This window comes from Pelmatolapia mariae, linkage group LG14, assembly GCF_036321145.2.
Source record: "Pelmatolapia mariae isolate MD_Pm_ZW linkage group LG14, Pm_UMD_F_2, whole genome shotgun sequence".
Taxonomy (NCBI): domain Eukaryota; kingdom Metazoa; phylum Chordata; class Actinopteri; order Cichliformes; family Cichlidae; genus Pelmatolapia; species Pelmatolapia mariae.
Window position 1 is genome coordinate 36,711,964 of NC_086239.1, and position 14,359 is coordinate 36,726,322.

The window sequence follows — 14,359 nt, forward strand, 5'->3', positions numbered from 1 at the left end:
CCCCACCTGAGTCACTGTTGTTATGTTCCTGTGATTTTTTGTATACGGTTAACCTTGTATTTCCTTGTATTTTAATAAAAGGATGATTAAAGGTGTTTCCTGTCTGTCTGTTTTTTAAATGGCAGGTTATCTTCTCTTCTCAGTCTTCCCTGAACTCACCTTGATCTCTTTGCGAGTCTCTCCAGGCTTGAACACCAGCGTTCCTTCGGTGTATTCGTAATCTGATCCAGCGTTGGCTGAACCATCTTCTGTTCTGTAGTCCACATAGAAAGTGTTCTCTCCCAGACCACCTAAACAACAGAAATAAAACACAGTTACACTGGATATATTACACAATATTATTTCTGTTAGCTGTATCTATCTGTACTGTGATGTTCACACTCTTATAAAAGCTATATAGGAAGATAAGCTGACTCTCAGTTACATTGGCTTTTGCATTTATGTTGCAGGCTTATGCTAGTGTTTTTCACCAGCAGATTTTGTTTTCCTTATGATTTCAGAACTGAAGCCAAAGCGCTTTGAGGCAACTGTTGTTGTGATTTGGAGCGATATAAATAAATAAATACATATGAATAAAACTGAACTGAACTTAACTGAAATACATTTATTCAACATATCTAAAGAGGGACTATGTTTTAAATTTGGATGAATTTAGACTTCCTTTTACATGTTAGTGATTGTCTTGGAGTGTCTAAATCTATTCATGACTAAAAATGGAAGTGGAAACCAAACCTTTGTACATAAGGTGTACAAAGGTCGGATCAAAGACAGAAAAAGTTTAGATCAAATGTAGCATTGATTTGAAGAACAGAAAGATTTTATGCTTTATTACCACAGCAGCTCTCAGCCTCTTGTCTTATTTATGTGGACTCATTATAAGCTTATGTGTAATTCATTTCGCTACCTTGACACACCACAGCCAGCATCAGGACGCCGCAGTTCTCCATGCACTGACTGTGAGGACTCTCAAATGAGATGCGGCTGCACACAGCCATATCGTCGTCTTCTGGGGCCTCCTCATCAGCTACGGCTGTGCGCCGCGCGTGGTCCGCTGCATGCTTCTTCAGGACGTTTCCAGCTCCAATCATCATACGAGTCGCCTTCAGGGAGAGGAAGAGGAGAATAAGAGGAGGATGAGGGGTTAAAGGAAACAAAGAGTACAGAATCATTTTTAGAAGCCCTTGAACTACTTTATGCGTTCCCACAGTTCTGGACAACCTTGTGTGTTTACCTCAGGGCCTAAGAGAGAGAGACAGTGTGTGTGTGTGTGTGTTACCTGAATGCGGTAAAAAGCTCGGCTCTTCTGCTGGTGCAGCAAGGCGTAGTAGTTGGCCAGCTCCACCAGCTGGTCCAGCTCTTTATCAGGATATTTCTGCTTCAACTCCTTCAAGATACGAATCACCTGGAGGAAAGATGAGAGGACACAAATATGCTTAAGACGGAATCGACACGACACAAGAGCGAGACATTCTCATCACGTACAGTTTCTGCAGACACGTTTCCACTTATGTAAAAGAAAAGAATTTCTCACTGCCTCCAAGACTAAATGTTTTATATGTTTTCAGACTTTTTTTTAGATTACACGTCTCAGATTTATGCACAGCTTTTTTTAGGACTTTGATTGGGTCAGTGCAACACTTTGATACTTTTCTTTTTCAGCCATTCTGTTGCAGGTTTGCTGCTGTGTTTGGGATCATTGTCCAGTTTGGGCCAAGCTTTAGGGCTCAGACAGATGGATGTGACTCCAGAGTACTTTGCTATGCAGACGAGTTTCTGGTCGACTCCGGGTCCTGTGGCTGCCCAAATCATCACTCCTCCACCCCGTGTAATAGTTGGTATGCAACTGGTATGAACTGCTGTGCATCGTGACCAAACAACTCCACATTGGTCTCGTCTGTTTGAAGGACATCGTTCCAGAAATCTTGGGGTTTGCTCAGACATAATTTTGCAAACTTAAGCTGTTCTGCCGTATTCTTTTTTAGAATTCCTGGGAAGACTGAGGAATTGTGTTAGCACACAACTAATGGTCCAGACCAGCAAACTGTCACAACTTCTGCTTTCACAGAGCTCATCACACTTGTTGAAGATCAACTAATCAAGTGCAATTTGTTAGCAGTGTCTGGCTGCTATTTACTCTCTTTCCCCCCCCCCCCTTTGGAAACAGTACAGGTACACATAGTTTTTTACAAGATTGTATCAAGTCTTAGAGATATAAAATACAAAAAAGGCTAATGCAGAAATGTCCTATATACTTTTTCAGTTTCTTAACAACAAAATCACTGCATCCTTTCTCTAAAAGCTCGAGCTATCAAAGGGAATGACATTTTGAAATAATAACCTCCAACAACTTTCAAGCATTAAAAGAGAAAATGTCATCAGTTAAAGGAATAAATTACCCCTTTGCTGTCCAAAGACAGTCACACAAAGAGGCCTGAGTGCAATGTTTAATTACATTTGATCACATGAGTTGGTGCAGAAAACATCCCACATTTGTGCTATTTGCAAATGGTCAGTAAAAAAATCAAAACTAAACAAAACTAACATGACGCCTTTTCTCCATAACGATATCCAGTCAGGTGATGTTTCACTTCTACCAGATACAATATGATATACAGTTTTAATCAGCAGTTATTATCCTGCTTCCTACTAATCGCCTTCACAATATAACCACATACTGTATTAGAATAGGTGAAGCTGATCTGGTGTTAGGATATATTTTTGCATGTCACTTTGAAAAAGATATAACATAACCCACTTTAGTCACTCTCAGTCTCCACCAGGTACTCTGCAGATTTACAAATAGACCATTAAGCAAACACAAATATGGTAATACTTAAAATATTTCTTTCATTTTCTCTACACAACATGAAATACAGGTTGTTCCTGGCATTTTAATGGGACCTGTGAGCCTGCTCTTGAAATATGTAAAAATGTGCAGGTCTGACTCCCCTGATGGGCTGTTCTTTGTCTTGTCTTGTTTACAAGGACTGAAAGAGACAAAAACATGGATGCTGGGTATGGAAAATAGGTCTGTCTGTCCAACAGCAGTTTATTAGACAAGCAAGGCTAAGTCAGTCTTGCAGATTTTGATAAGCACCTTTGGCCTGTGCTACCAGGTGTAGAGAGAGGATCCAAATGCCTATCAGGAATCTCAAAGAGATGCAAAGAGGAACTTTATTTGTTTTATAAATAAAAAAGAGAACAAAATACTGTGCACAACACCGGCGGGAGAACCTGGAAGGAAGTAACTAAACTGAGTCACAAAAAACAGATAACAAAAAAAAACCTTGTAGACAAACAAGAGTGAACAGCGTGTTTGCATGTTAATGTGTTATTTTTTCAGTTATGGATGTATTTGCAAGACTCCGTGTGGCGTGATTAACTTTTAGAATTTGTTTGGATCTGAATCCAGAACTTTTGTGAAGGATTCTTTGTAATGTGGATTAAAATAGTCCTGCTGGATCCAGGGACTCGGGCCATATGTGGTCTGCTTTGGTCTGTCTTCCCTCTAATAGCGACTGTTAGCAAAGAAAAAAATAGCCCTTTTCAGTGTAACCTGTATGTGCTGTATATGCATGAAGCCAGGTTTCACAGTAAGTGATAGCTCAGTATCAATAAAGGAGTGAACGGTCCTGAAGGGGTCACCTCAGTGAGAGGAAGTGAAGCCCACAGGCTGAGGCTGCGTTCTGCCTCCGCTCACATTTACATCAAGTTTCTGCCCACACAGCGAACTCAAATAGCAAAACTGCAGGGGTGGAGTGCACTCGACACTTTCAGCTGGCTTTCAGGGTGCGAACCTACCTAAAAGGCCATTTAGTGCAATATTATGAGCAGAATAGTGTTTAACCCTCAACTTTAAGGCTACTTTTTGCCTCTGGTACTAAATACAGTACTGTACATTTCAGTACAGCTTGTGATATCTGAGCATGCACCGCACATACAGCCGAATTAGGAGCAAAAAAGCAAAATGTAATTACATTTCTAAAACTCCAATTATGCAAGTATGAGTGGCGTCTTCAAACTTGTCACCCAAGTCCAAGGTAAACTGTGAAAATACCTGTGAAAGGCAACAACTTTAAAAAAGTCCACTTTGGAGCATATTTTAGCTTAAAATATCAGAATGATATTTTAAAGCCTGGTGTAACTGGGCCAAAAAATGATGTGGATGAGGACCTGTTTGTCTCTTAGTTCTTTCTGTCTGTCTACCTTTTATTTTAATAAAGTTTCTTCCCAAGAGTCTCATTTCTCTGCTCTGACTCTAATGATTGGAATATTTGCCAGTTAAAACGTCCACATGTTAATTTCTCTGCCTTAACATTTTCATTTAAGCTTTTCTCATTTTCCATCCTCAATTCTAAATCAAGTAAATTATATTTATAGATCCAAGTATTACAAGGTCTCCTCAAGGGGTTTTATGATTTGTACTGTCAGAGGTTGTACAACAGAGGTCGATTATCTTGTTAATAATTTTACCTCCTCACTACGTACGACTCTGGATACTGTAGCTCCAGTGAAAACTAAGGTCTCAAATCAGAAGTACCTGACTCCGTGGTATAATTCTCAAACACGTAGCCTAAAGCAGATAACTCGTAAGCTGGAGAGGAAATGGCGTGTCACAAATTTAGAGGATCATCATTTAGCCTGGAGAAATAGTTTGCTGCTTTATAAGAAAGCCCTCCGCAAAGCCAGAACATCTTACTATTCGTCACTGATTGAAGAAAATAAGAACAACCCCAGGTTTCTCTTCAGCACTGTAGCCAGGCTGACAAAAAGTCAGAGCTCTACTGAGCCAACAATCCCTTTAACGTTAACTAGTAATGACTTCATGAACTTCTTCAGAAATAAAATTTTTATCATTAGAGAAAAAATTACCAATAATCATCCCACAGATGTAATATCGTCTACAGCTACTTTTAGTACCATTGATGTTAAGTTAGACTCTTTTTCTCCAATCGATCTTTCTGAGTTAACTTCAATAATTAATTCCTCCAAACCATCAACGTGTCTTTTAGACCCCATTCCTACAAAACTGCTCAAAGAAGTCCTGCCATTAATTAATTCTTCAATCTTAAATATGATCAATCTATCTCTAATAATTGGCTATGTACCACAGGCCTTCAAGGTGGCTGTAGTTAAACCCTTACTTAAAAAGCAATCTCTAGACCCAGCTGTCTTAGCTAATTATAGGCCAATCTCCAACCTTCCTTTCATATCAAAAATCCTTGAAAGAGTAGTTGTCAAACAGCTAACAGATCATCTGCAGAGGAATGGCTTATTTGAAGAGTTTCAGTCAGGTTTCAGAGCTCATCACAGCACAGAAACAGCTTTAGTGAAGGTTACAAATGATCTTCTTATGGCCTCTGACAGTGGACTCATCTCTGTGCTTGTCCTGCTAGACCTCAGTGCAGCGTTTGATACTGTCGACCATAATATCCTATTAGAGCGATTAGAACATGCTGTAGGTATTACAGGTACTGCACTGCAGTGGTTTGTATCATATCTATCTAATAGACTCCAATTTGTTCAAGTAAATGGAGAGTCTTCTTCACATGCTGAGGTTAATTATGGAGTTCCACAGGGTTCAGTGCTAGGACCAATTCTATTTACATTATACATGCTTCCCCTAGGTAGCATCATTAGAAGACATAGCATAAATTTTCACTGCTATGCAGATGATACGCAGCTCTATCTATCCATGAAGCCAGGTAACACACACCAATTAGTTAAACTGCAGGAATGTCTTAAAGACATAAAGACCTGGATGGCCGCTAACTTCCTGCTTCTTAATTCAGATAAAACTGAGGTTATTGTACTCGGCCCTGAAAATCTTAGAAATATGGTATCTAAGCAGATCCTTACTCTGGATGGCATTACCTTGGCCTCCAGTAATGCTGTGAGGAACCTTGGAGTCATTTTTGACCAGGACATGTCCTTCAAGGCACATATTAAACAAATATGTAAGACTGCTTTCTTCCATTTGCGCAACATCTCTAAAATTAGAAATATCCTGTCTCAGAGTGACGCTGAAAAACTAGTTCATGCCTTCATTACTTCCAGGCTGGACTACTGTAACTCATTATTATCAGGATGTCCTAAAAACTCCCTGAAAAGTCTTCAGTTAATCCAAAATGCTGCAGCAAGAGTACTGACAGGGACTAGAAAGAGAGAGCATATTTCTCCTGTTTTGGCTTCCCTTCATTGGCTTCCTGTTAAATCCAGAATTGAATTCAAAATCCTGCTCCTCACATACAAGGTCTTAAATAATCAGGCCCCATCTTATCTTAATGACCTTGTAGTACCATATCACCCTATTAGAGCACTTCGCTCTCGCTCTGCAGGCTTACTTGTTGTTCCTAGAGTATTTAAAAGTAGAATGGGAGGGAGAGCCTTCAGTTTTCAGGCCCCTCTTCTGTGGAACCAGCTTCCAGTTTGGATTCAGGAGACAGACACTATCTCTACTTTCAAGGTTAGGCTTAAAACTTTCCTTTTTGCTAAAGCATATAGTTAGGGCTGGACCAGGTGACCCTGAATCCTCCCTTAGTTATGCTGCAATAGACGTAGGCTGCCGGGGATTCCCATGATGCATTGAGTTTTTCCTTTCCAGTCACCTTCTCACTCACTATGTGTTAATAGACCTCTCTGCATCGAATCATATCTGTTATTAATCTCTGTCTCTCTTCCACAGCATGTCTTTCATCCTGTTTTCCTTCTTTCACCCCAACCGGTCGCAGCAGATGGCCGCCCCTCCCTGAGCCTGGTTCTGCCGGAGGTTTCTTCCTGTTAAAAGGGAGTTTTTCCTTCCCACTGTCGCCAAAGTGCTTGCTCATAGGGGGTCATATGATATGATTGTTGGGTTTTTCTCTGTATTTATTATTGTGCTATCTACTGTACAATATAAAGCGCCTTGAGGCGACTTTTGTTGTGATTTGGCGCTATATAAATAAAATTGAATTGAATTGAATTGAATACTGTCAATAGACTTTCAGTTCAGATAAGAAAAAAGTTCGTTCTACTCCTCAAAAGTAAGAGCCATTAATCTCTTCACAGCAGATGTAAATGGGCATATTGTCATCTGCATTCCAGACAGGTGCAAGGCAGCGATCGTTTGCAAAATTTCAAAGCTGACAAAATGAGATTATAAAGTGCAGAACAAAGCATGCATGCTTCACTCGAGGAAATGGAAATTTAAACTGGAGCCACATTTATCTGCATTTGAGGCGCTTAACAAATTCATCAGAAGAGATTTCATCAAAACAAGAAAACACAAATACTTTAGAAATCTGTTAAAAACTTGTTCAAAAACCTAAAAGTTATGTTTTTATTTAGAAGGCAAAATAAAAAACATGTTCTGAGCCAGAAGCCAGAAAAATAATGAAGCACATATTCAAATACTTAAATTAAATCTTCTGTTCTGCTTTTTTGTAACACAGTAAATTTGTAAATTTAATAATTATATTTTAGTATGAAAAATATAATTTAGACTAAGGGCCTTGGGCCTGTGGCAGAAACCTTACACTGGGTGGTGTTTGAAATGTATTAAGCACTGTATCTTTCTGTCTCCCGCTGAGAAATAATCCATTATTTTTCTACAATTCTGTCGTCTTGATGCATTCTCAATCATCCAGGTAAGTAAATCTCCAAAAGTTGAATCTGTTCATCTGGACGTAGCGTTTTGTGGGAGAAACGTTTCGTCACTCATCCAAGTGACTTCTTCAGTCTCAGCTGACTGCAGGTTTCCCCAATCTTATAAACAGTACATTTGCATAATGACTGAAACCAGCCCACTGAAGGAACAATGGGCTGTGAGGTCAGTTCCTTCATCATAACTATGCAAATTCTCATGACCACTGATCAATGGCCATGAGTACCATTCACAGAGAGTTGGGGAATGGCTGCAATCACAGCATTGTAAGATGGTGACAGATGTACCCTTAGGCCCCCTCCTCGATTCAGAGATGGTCTTTCCCTTTTCACGTAAATGGCCTCCTTGACTCCGCGCTCAAACCAGCGTTCCTCCCTGTCCAGGATGTGTACATCCTCATCATTGAACGAGTGTCCACTGGTCTGTAGGTGTAAATAGACTGCAGAGTCCTGGCCTGACGAGGTGGCTCTTCTGTGTTGTGCCATCCGCTTCGCCAGAGGTTGTTTTGTTTCCCCGATGTATAAATCCTGGCAATCCTCCTGGCACTTAACAGCGTATACTATGTTACTCTGTTTGTGTCGGGGGACCCGATCCTTGGGGTGGACCAATTTTTGGCGCAGCGTGTTTTGGGGTTTGAAAGCCACAGAGACGCGGTGTTTAGAAGAAATGCGTCTCAACTGCTCCGATACTCCTGACACATACGTGATCATCACAGGTTTTCACTTAGGCAGCGGTCGTCCTTCTCTCCTGGATCAGCTGAAGGTTTCTTTAGGTGTCTTCCCAGCTTTGACAAAAGTCCAGCTGGGATAACCACATTTACTCAGGGCCTTCTTGACGTGCTGTCCTTCTGCCTCCCTGGCCGCTGTGTCAGTGGGGATGGTGTTCACTCTGTGTTGTAGCGTCCTGATGACACCCAGTTTGTGCTCCAGTGGATGATGAGAGTCAAACCTTAGATACTGATCCGTATGTGTAGGTTTACGGTACACGTCAGCTTTTAGATGTCCCCCATTACTGATGGAAATCTCAGTCTAAGAAGGCTAACCTGCCACTTTTCATATCCTCCCTGGTGAATTTGATGTGTCGGTCCACCGAGTTAATGTGATCCGTGAAATGTGGTACGTCCTGAGATTTGATTTTCACTCAGGTGTCATCCACATATCTGAACCAATGGCTTGGTGGTGTTCCAGGGTAGGATAACAAAGCCCTCTTTTCCACTTCTTCCATGTACAAATTGGCCACGATGGGTGAAACTGGGGAACCCATGGCACACCCATGTTTCTGCCTGTAGAACTGACCCTTGTATGTGAAGTAGGTGGGATGAAGACACAGTTCCAAAAGCAAACACACTTGGTCGATGCTGAGAGTGGTCCTGTTGCTGAGGTTGGTGTCATCCTGTAATCTCTTACGGACCACCTCCAACGCTTCCGTGACTGGGATTCAAGTGAAGAGAGATGTAACGTCGTACAAGACCATGGTTTCATCTGCCTCCATAATGACATCTCTCACCTTCTCAACAAAATGCAAAGTGTTCTGGATGTGGTGTTCAGAGCTGCCCACCAGCGGGTTGAAGATCGAAGCCAGAAACTTGGAGATGTTATAGGTGACAGAGTTGATCATACAGACAATCGGTCTTAAAGGTGCACCCTGTTTATGTATCTTCGGTAAACCATACAGACTTGGTGTAGATTCCCTTGGGTATAGCCTGTGGTATTGCTTCAATGGGCTGGTTTCAGTCATTATGCAAATGTACTGTTTATAAGATTGGGGAAACCTGCAGTCAGCTGAGACTGAAGAAGTCACTTGGATGAGTGACGAAACGTTTCTCCCACAAAAACGCCACGTCCAGATGAACAGAATCAGCTTTTGGAGAGCTACAATTCTGTCCTAAAATGGCAGAAAGTGCAGGTTTAGATTTTTCACCAACATAAAAATGTGGGAAATGCAATTATGAAATGAATATATGGTAAGCCACATATGCACTGACCCCAGAGTCCAAATGGATTTACATTCTAAAGATTATATGAAAATGAAACACTTGTTTCTTCATTTCCTCACTTTGAACACAGATTTTCCACACATAGCACTAAGATGTTCTGCACAAACCAGAAATGCATCTGAGGAACGGAAAGAAAAACTTTGTTTGCATAGTGACAGTGTTAAAATGTGCAGTAACGAGTGCTCCAAAATAAGTTTTTGCTGTTTTCCTGTCTGTCTTCAGAAATATTTTTATTTACGTTTTGACTCTCTGGTTTGCTGATCTGATGGTTGAAGTTCGCCTGTTATATAGGAAGACCTTTCAGACAGTTTTATGTAACAGATCATCTGGCATGTAACTGAATCTCTCAAACTAACAGTCTAATGTTGTAATTCTGATGTTGTGCCTGTAATCAGATACTCTCCTATGCTGCTCTCTGAAGATTCTTCCCGTCTCTGTCTCACCTCCTTGCGGCTCTCATCCAGCTCCTTGATGCTTTCCACATTGACTGTAGCGCTGTTGGAGTGGGGCAGATTGGCTCCCCCTCCTGTTCCCACGGCTCCTGCTGCCGCTCCAATATTGTTGGCTGTGGCGCCTGTGGTCCCGTCCTGAGTGCCGCCCCCACAGTTTTCAGCAGGAACCACAGCGCCCCCTCGCGCTGGGAACTTGCCATCTATGATCATCTCCATGCCGCCTTTGTTGGGTGTCAAATCCCCTTCAGTCTCGACAACGATGCCATGGCGCTTGTGGTAACGCTTGCCCATGTATTTGTAGAAGAGCAGGCGCCGATCAGCGATCCAAGCCAGGATGACGCAGACAGGGAAGAAGAGCAGGGTGACCAGGGCCTCCCACACCTGAAACACACATGGAGATTATAAAGTTAGAACTATTATAGTTGTTAAAGATCAGTCATCCATCCATCCATCTTCTTAACAGCTGAAGTAACTCTGAAGGAGGAGCTCTGAACCCGGGATCTACTTGCTGTGAGGCGACCTGGCCCATAGGGAAACATGAATTCAGTATGTGGTCACATTTGGATTCACAAGTTAACAACACTACTTGTGTGGTAAAAAAGAATAAGAGATATCTTTGCTTAGAAATTTGTCCATCAGCAGGCAGTGTATGAGGCTAGGAAGAAGACGATATTAACATGTCTCCCTCCACATATTCCCCAAGTCTGCCTCACCTCCACGACACCCGGCGATATGATAGACAGGATAAGGTAGAGCCAGATGTAGGCGAAGATGCTCCAGAACGCGGTGATGAAGAACACCCGCAGATGTTTGATCTTCCGGCTCTGGCCGTTGGGGATCACCCACACGCAGATCCCGATGATCACAAACATGTTGAAGGCAGCACTGCCGACGATGGTTCCTGGACCCAACTGGCCAGCCTTGAATTCGTGACCACACACCTGCAAAAAGTTTGTAACAGGGAGAGGAAAGACAAGTCTACTTACCATCTGCATCTCAATAAACGATACACAGAGTCACTGTGTGTGTGTACCTCTATAACAGAGAGCAGTATCTCTGGAGCGCTGGAGCCCAGAGCCATGAGCGTCAGATTGGACACTGTTTCATTCCAGATTCGAACCGTCGCCACTGACGTTTCCCCGTTAGGCATAGTGATGGTCACCTCCTTCTCCTGTTGGCCCAAACACACAATTTGTGTTACTGTGCTTGATGTAAATAGTCTGGACTATGTAGAAGGATGAAGATGTAACCTGTCCCACCCTAGGCTGAACAGAGAGTTAGGAAGATGCCAGTCCACGGTCTGTGTAAACCTCCACATCCTTATCCACAATCCTTATTGGATTATTTATTCTTCTTCATCCACTAAGTAGTCATAGATACACTGTTCATACCTCAAAAGGAGCAGCTCGTTCATGCACTGTTTGCTTCTATTCAGATTTTTTAAATTTGACACTGAATGGAGAGACTCGTTCTCTTTTCTGCTGTCACTCCTCTTCCTTTAGGCAGATTTTCACGGTACCTTTTACAGTTTTTCAGTTGTGGTCAAAACTGTCTAGAGAAATCTCTCAAATCTCTCCCCGTTCATGTACACTGGGAAGCTAAAGTGAGGTTAGACTGAGACATGCAGAAAATCTCGTCTGAAATTTTGGTGTTTAACCTGCCTCTGTGACCACAATTTTCACCCTACAGCCATCATTTTACCCTCAAAACGTAGCTACACTTGTTTGCTATTCAAAAAGTCATGCCTCAAAGCCCACACATGCATACTTTTTGAACTACAGCCATTTGTTTCAGAGGAATGCCATCATGAGCTTTCATTCATGAGTTTCCAACCAGTCATGGAGAGAAAGAAAAAATCTTTTTTAACTTGCTCTCCTTGTCACAGTCTGCTCAGGTAAACTGCATGGAGTGCGAAGAGTGGAGCCGGGTGTGGACATACTAAAACTCAAACATAACTGATGATGAGCGGTTTATTTAGGCAGACAAAACAGTACAAAATAAAAGGGCAAAAACAATGCAAAACTAAACTATGACCTAAACTGGGTAAACTAGAAAGGAAACAGGAACCAAGAAAAACCTTGGCGAACAGAAAACAAACAAGAAAAACTCTAAACATGGCAATGTGATATGGAAACCTGAAAGCACGACATGGCATGGAAAAAACGCAGACGATCCGGCAAGGAGTGATGGAAAAGACATGGACTAAATACACACAGGAGGATAATGAGGGAAGTGGGAATACATGGGGAAACGGCTGACACACATGAACATAACGACATCACAGGGGAAACGTAAAGCTAAACACATTGAACACAGGAACACAGGACCTCTTCAAAATAAAACAGGAAACATAATGAAACAGACATGACAACATGAACTTGACAACAAAACACACGCAGAGATGAAACACAAAGGACAAGGGAGACTTAACACAGGGGTTGAAAACACAAGGGGAACTACTAAACAAACGAACTTAGAAAACCCAGTGAACTTAAACGTAAACATTAAACATCAAAATAAACTAAGACTCAAAATGCTGGGTCCAAAGTCCCAGGATTGTGACACTCCTGACCTCTATTTAAAGACTACACACACCAAAATCAATTGTGTAGAGCAACTTGTCAGGATGCTTACAGGTTTTAAAGCACACCTCCCTCATTTGAAATTTTATTTGTGGATTGGTTGGCCATAGTCATGCTCCCTACCGCTGCTGGGAAAACTAAACACCCCTGTGGTGGGTTGAAGTATAGCATGGACATGCGTATGACTTGGAATTTTCAGTATGGCCACCGAAACACATACCAGTTTTACAATGTCCGACACTTTATTAGGCACACCAGTTTTTTACTCTACACAAACAAACTATTCATCTACATATTTTTGCTCCCATCCACAGCAAGTCTGCAATCCCACTGCAATTTCACCAGGAATTGCAAATTCCTGGTCGTCTACTAATTCAGTTTGCATGTTGAAGTATTTCTGGTCAAGATATATAAGATTGTTAGTATGTTAGGCAAGGTGCTTAAAGGAACAGAATAAAGTGTTGTATAAATGTGTTATTAGTTGACAGATCACTCGGCATAGAAAAATAGGTATCTAAGTACCAGCCAGTCCACACCTCCCTGTTGTTTCAAGAATGAAAAACCAGAGACTAATATAACCAGAGGATTTTCTTTTTTGCTAATACGTTTTCCATGGGGATCTGTATGAGCCTCTGGACAGTAAAAAGTCACTGTTCTCACATGCTGGGGCTGCAGATAATGCAGTGGGTAGTACCGTTACCTCACAACGACAGTGGTCCTTTCAGTTTGCATCCCAACTTAGATGAAGGGGGACAATTTTTCTTCTTGTTAACAAGAAGAAGTTCAATATCTCTACCTGCTGAGAATTTGCAGTGAGAACAAATCTTCCATGTTCTTATCCAGTCCTGTGTTTTAAAAACGACCTTCCCATTCCACTAAACAGCATTTTTAATTACATCTCAGGAAAGCACTTTGCAGTTTTAATACCTTACATTTAACAAGATAGGCAGTGTCATCCAGCCAAGTAGAGTTTGACTTCCAGCTACTCGCTCACTTATTTTCAGGTTAGATTTTCCTTCAAATGTAATTTTCACACTCCGTGTTGTTATGTTGTAGGCACCAAAACTATCAGGCTAAGTCTTCATTGAGGCAAAGGTTTGGATTCAAATACAAATGTTCATAATGTTAACCACATTAGAGGCTTGAGCTCCATTTTCTGCAGCATAAGCCTGAAAACATTAACAGAACTAAAAAAAAATTAAATAAAAAACTAAAAGTCAAATATTTTCACAGTTTAAACATTTGGATGTACTTTCCGTAAATATGACTTACACTATTTTTCATTAACTTCTCCCAAAACGGTTAAGATAACAAAAAAACAACAACCCTCAGTTAAAAACCTGAAGGTTGAAAATGTGCTTCCTATCTAAAGTCAACATTTATTACTGGCTTTGAAAGGGAATATTTATATATGGAGGCTAAAGCTTTTCAGCAAGTTTGCTTTTACTCCCGTTCCTCATTTCTTTCATGATCACACGTACAGTCTATGACCACAAAGAAAGAAAATAAACAGAAAAGCCACATTGATAATAAAGGTGTCTGTTGAAAAAAGAAACCAGGAAAAAAACAAAACACATTTCCCTCGAAATCAGAATTCAGTTTATGTGAATGTGAATGTAATTTTTCCGAGTCGTGGCTCTCTTGTCATATTTATCTACATAGAGACAAAGAGACAGATTTATCTCTC

At 41.2% G+C, this 14,359-nt stretch overlaps 1 protein-coding gene across 2 annotated transcripts in view; it reads right to left on the reverse strand.

Moving 5' to 3' along the window:
- The window catches only part of slc8a2b (solute carrier family 8 member 2b), a 208,432-nt gene that overhangs the window by 34,900 nt on the left and 159,173 nt on the right, over window positions 1-14,359 (reverse strand). For both annotated transcript variants that reach the window (XM_063493884.1, XM_063493883.1), the window contains exons 5-10: window positions 11,124-11,261; window positions 10,804-11,031; window positions 10,082-10,471; window positions 1,277-1,402; window positions 905-1,100; window positions 160-290 (exon numbers count right to left, since the gene is read on the reverse strand). In XM_063493884.1, the coding sequence (XP_063349954.1) occupies window positions 160-290; window positions 905-1,100; window positions 1,277-1,402; window positions 10,082-10,471; window positions 10,804-11,031; window positions 11,124-11,261 (1,209 nt within the window). The remainder of the gene's footprint in view (window positions 1-159; window positions 291-904; window positions 1,101-1,276; window positions 1,403-10,081; window positions 10,472-10,803; window positions 11,032-11,123; window positions 11,262-14,359) is intronic.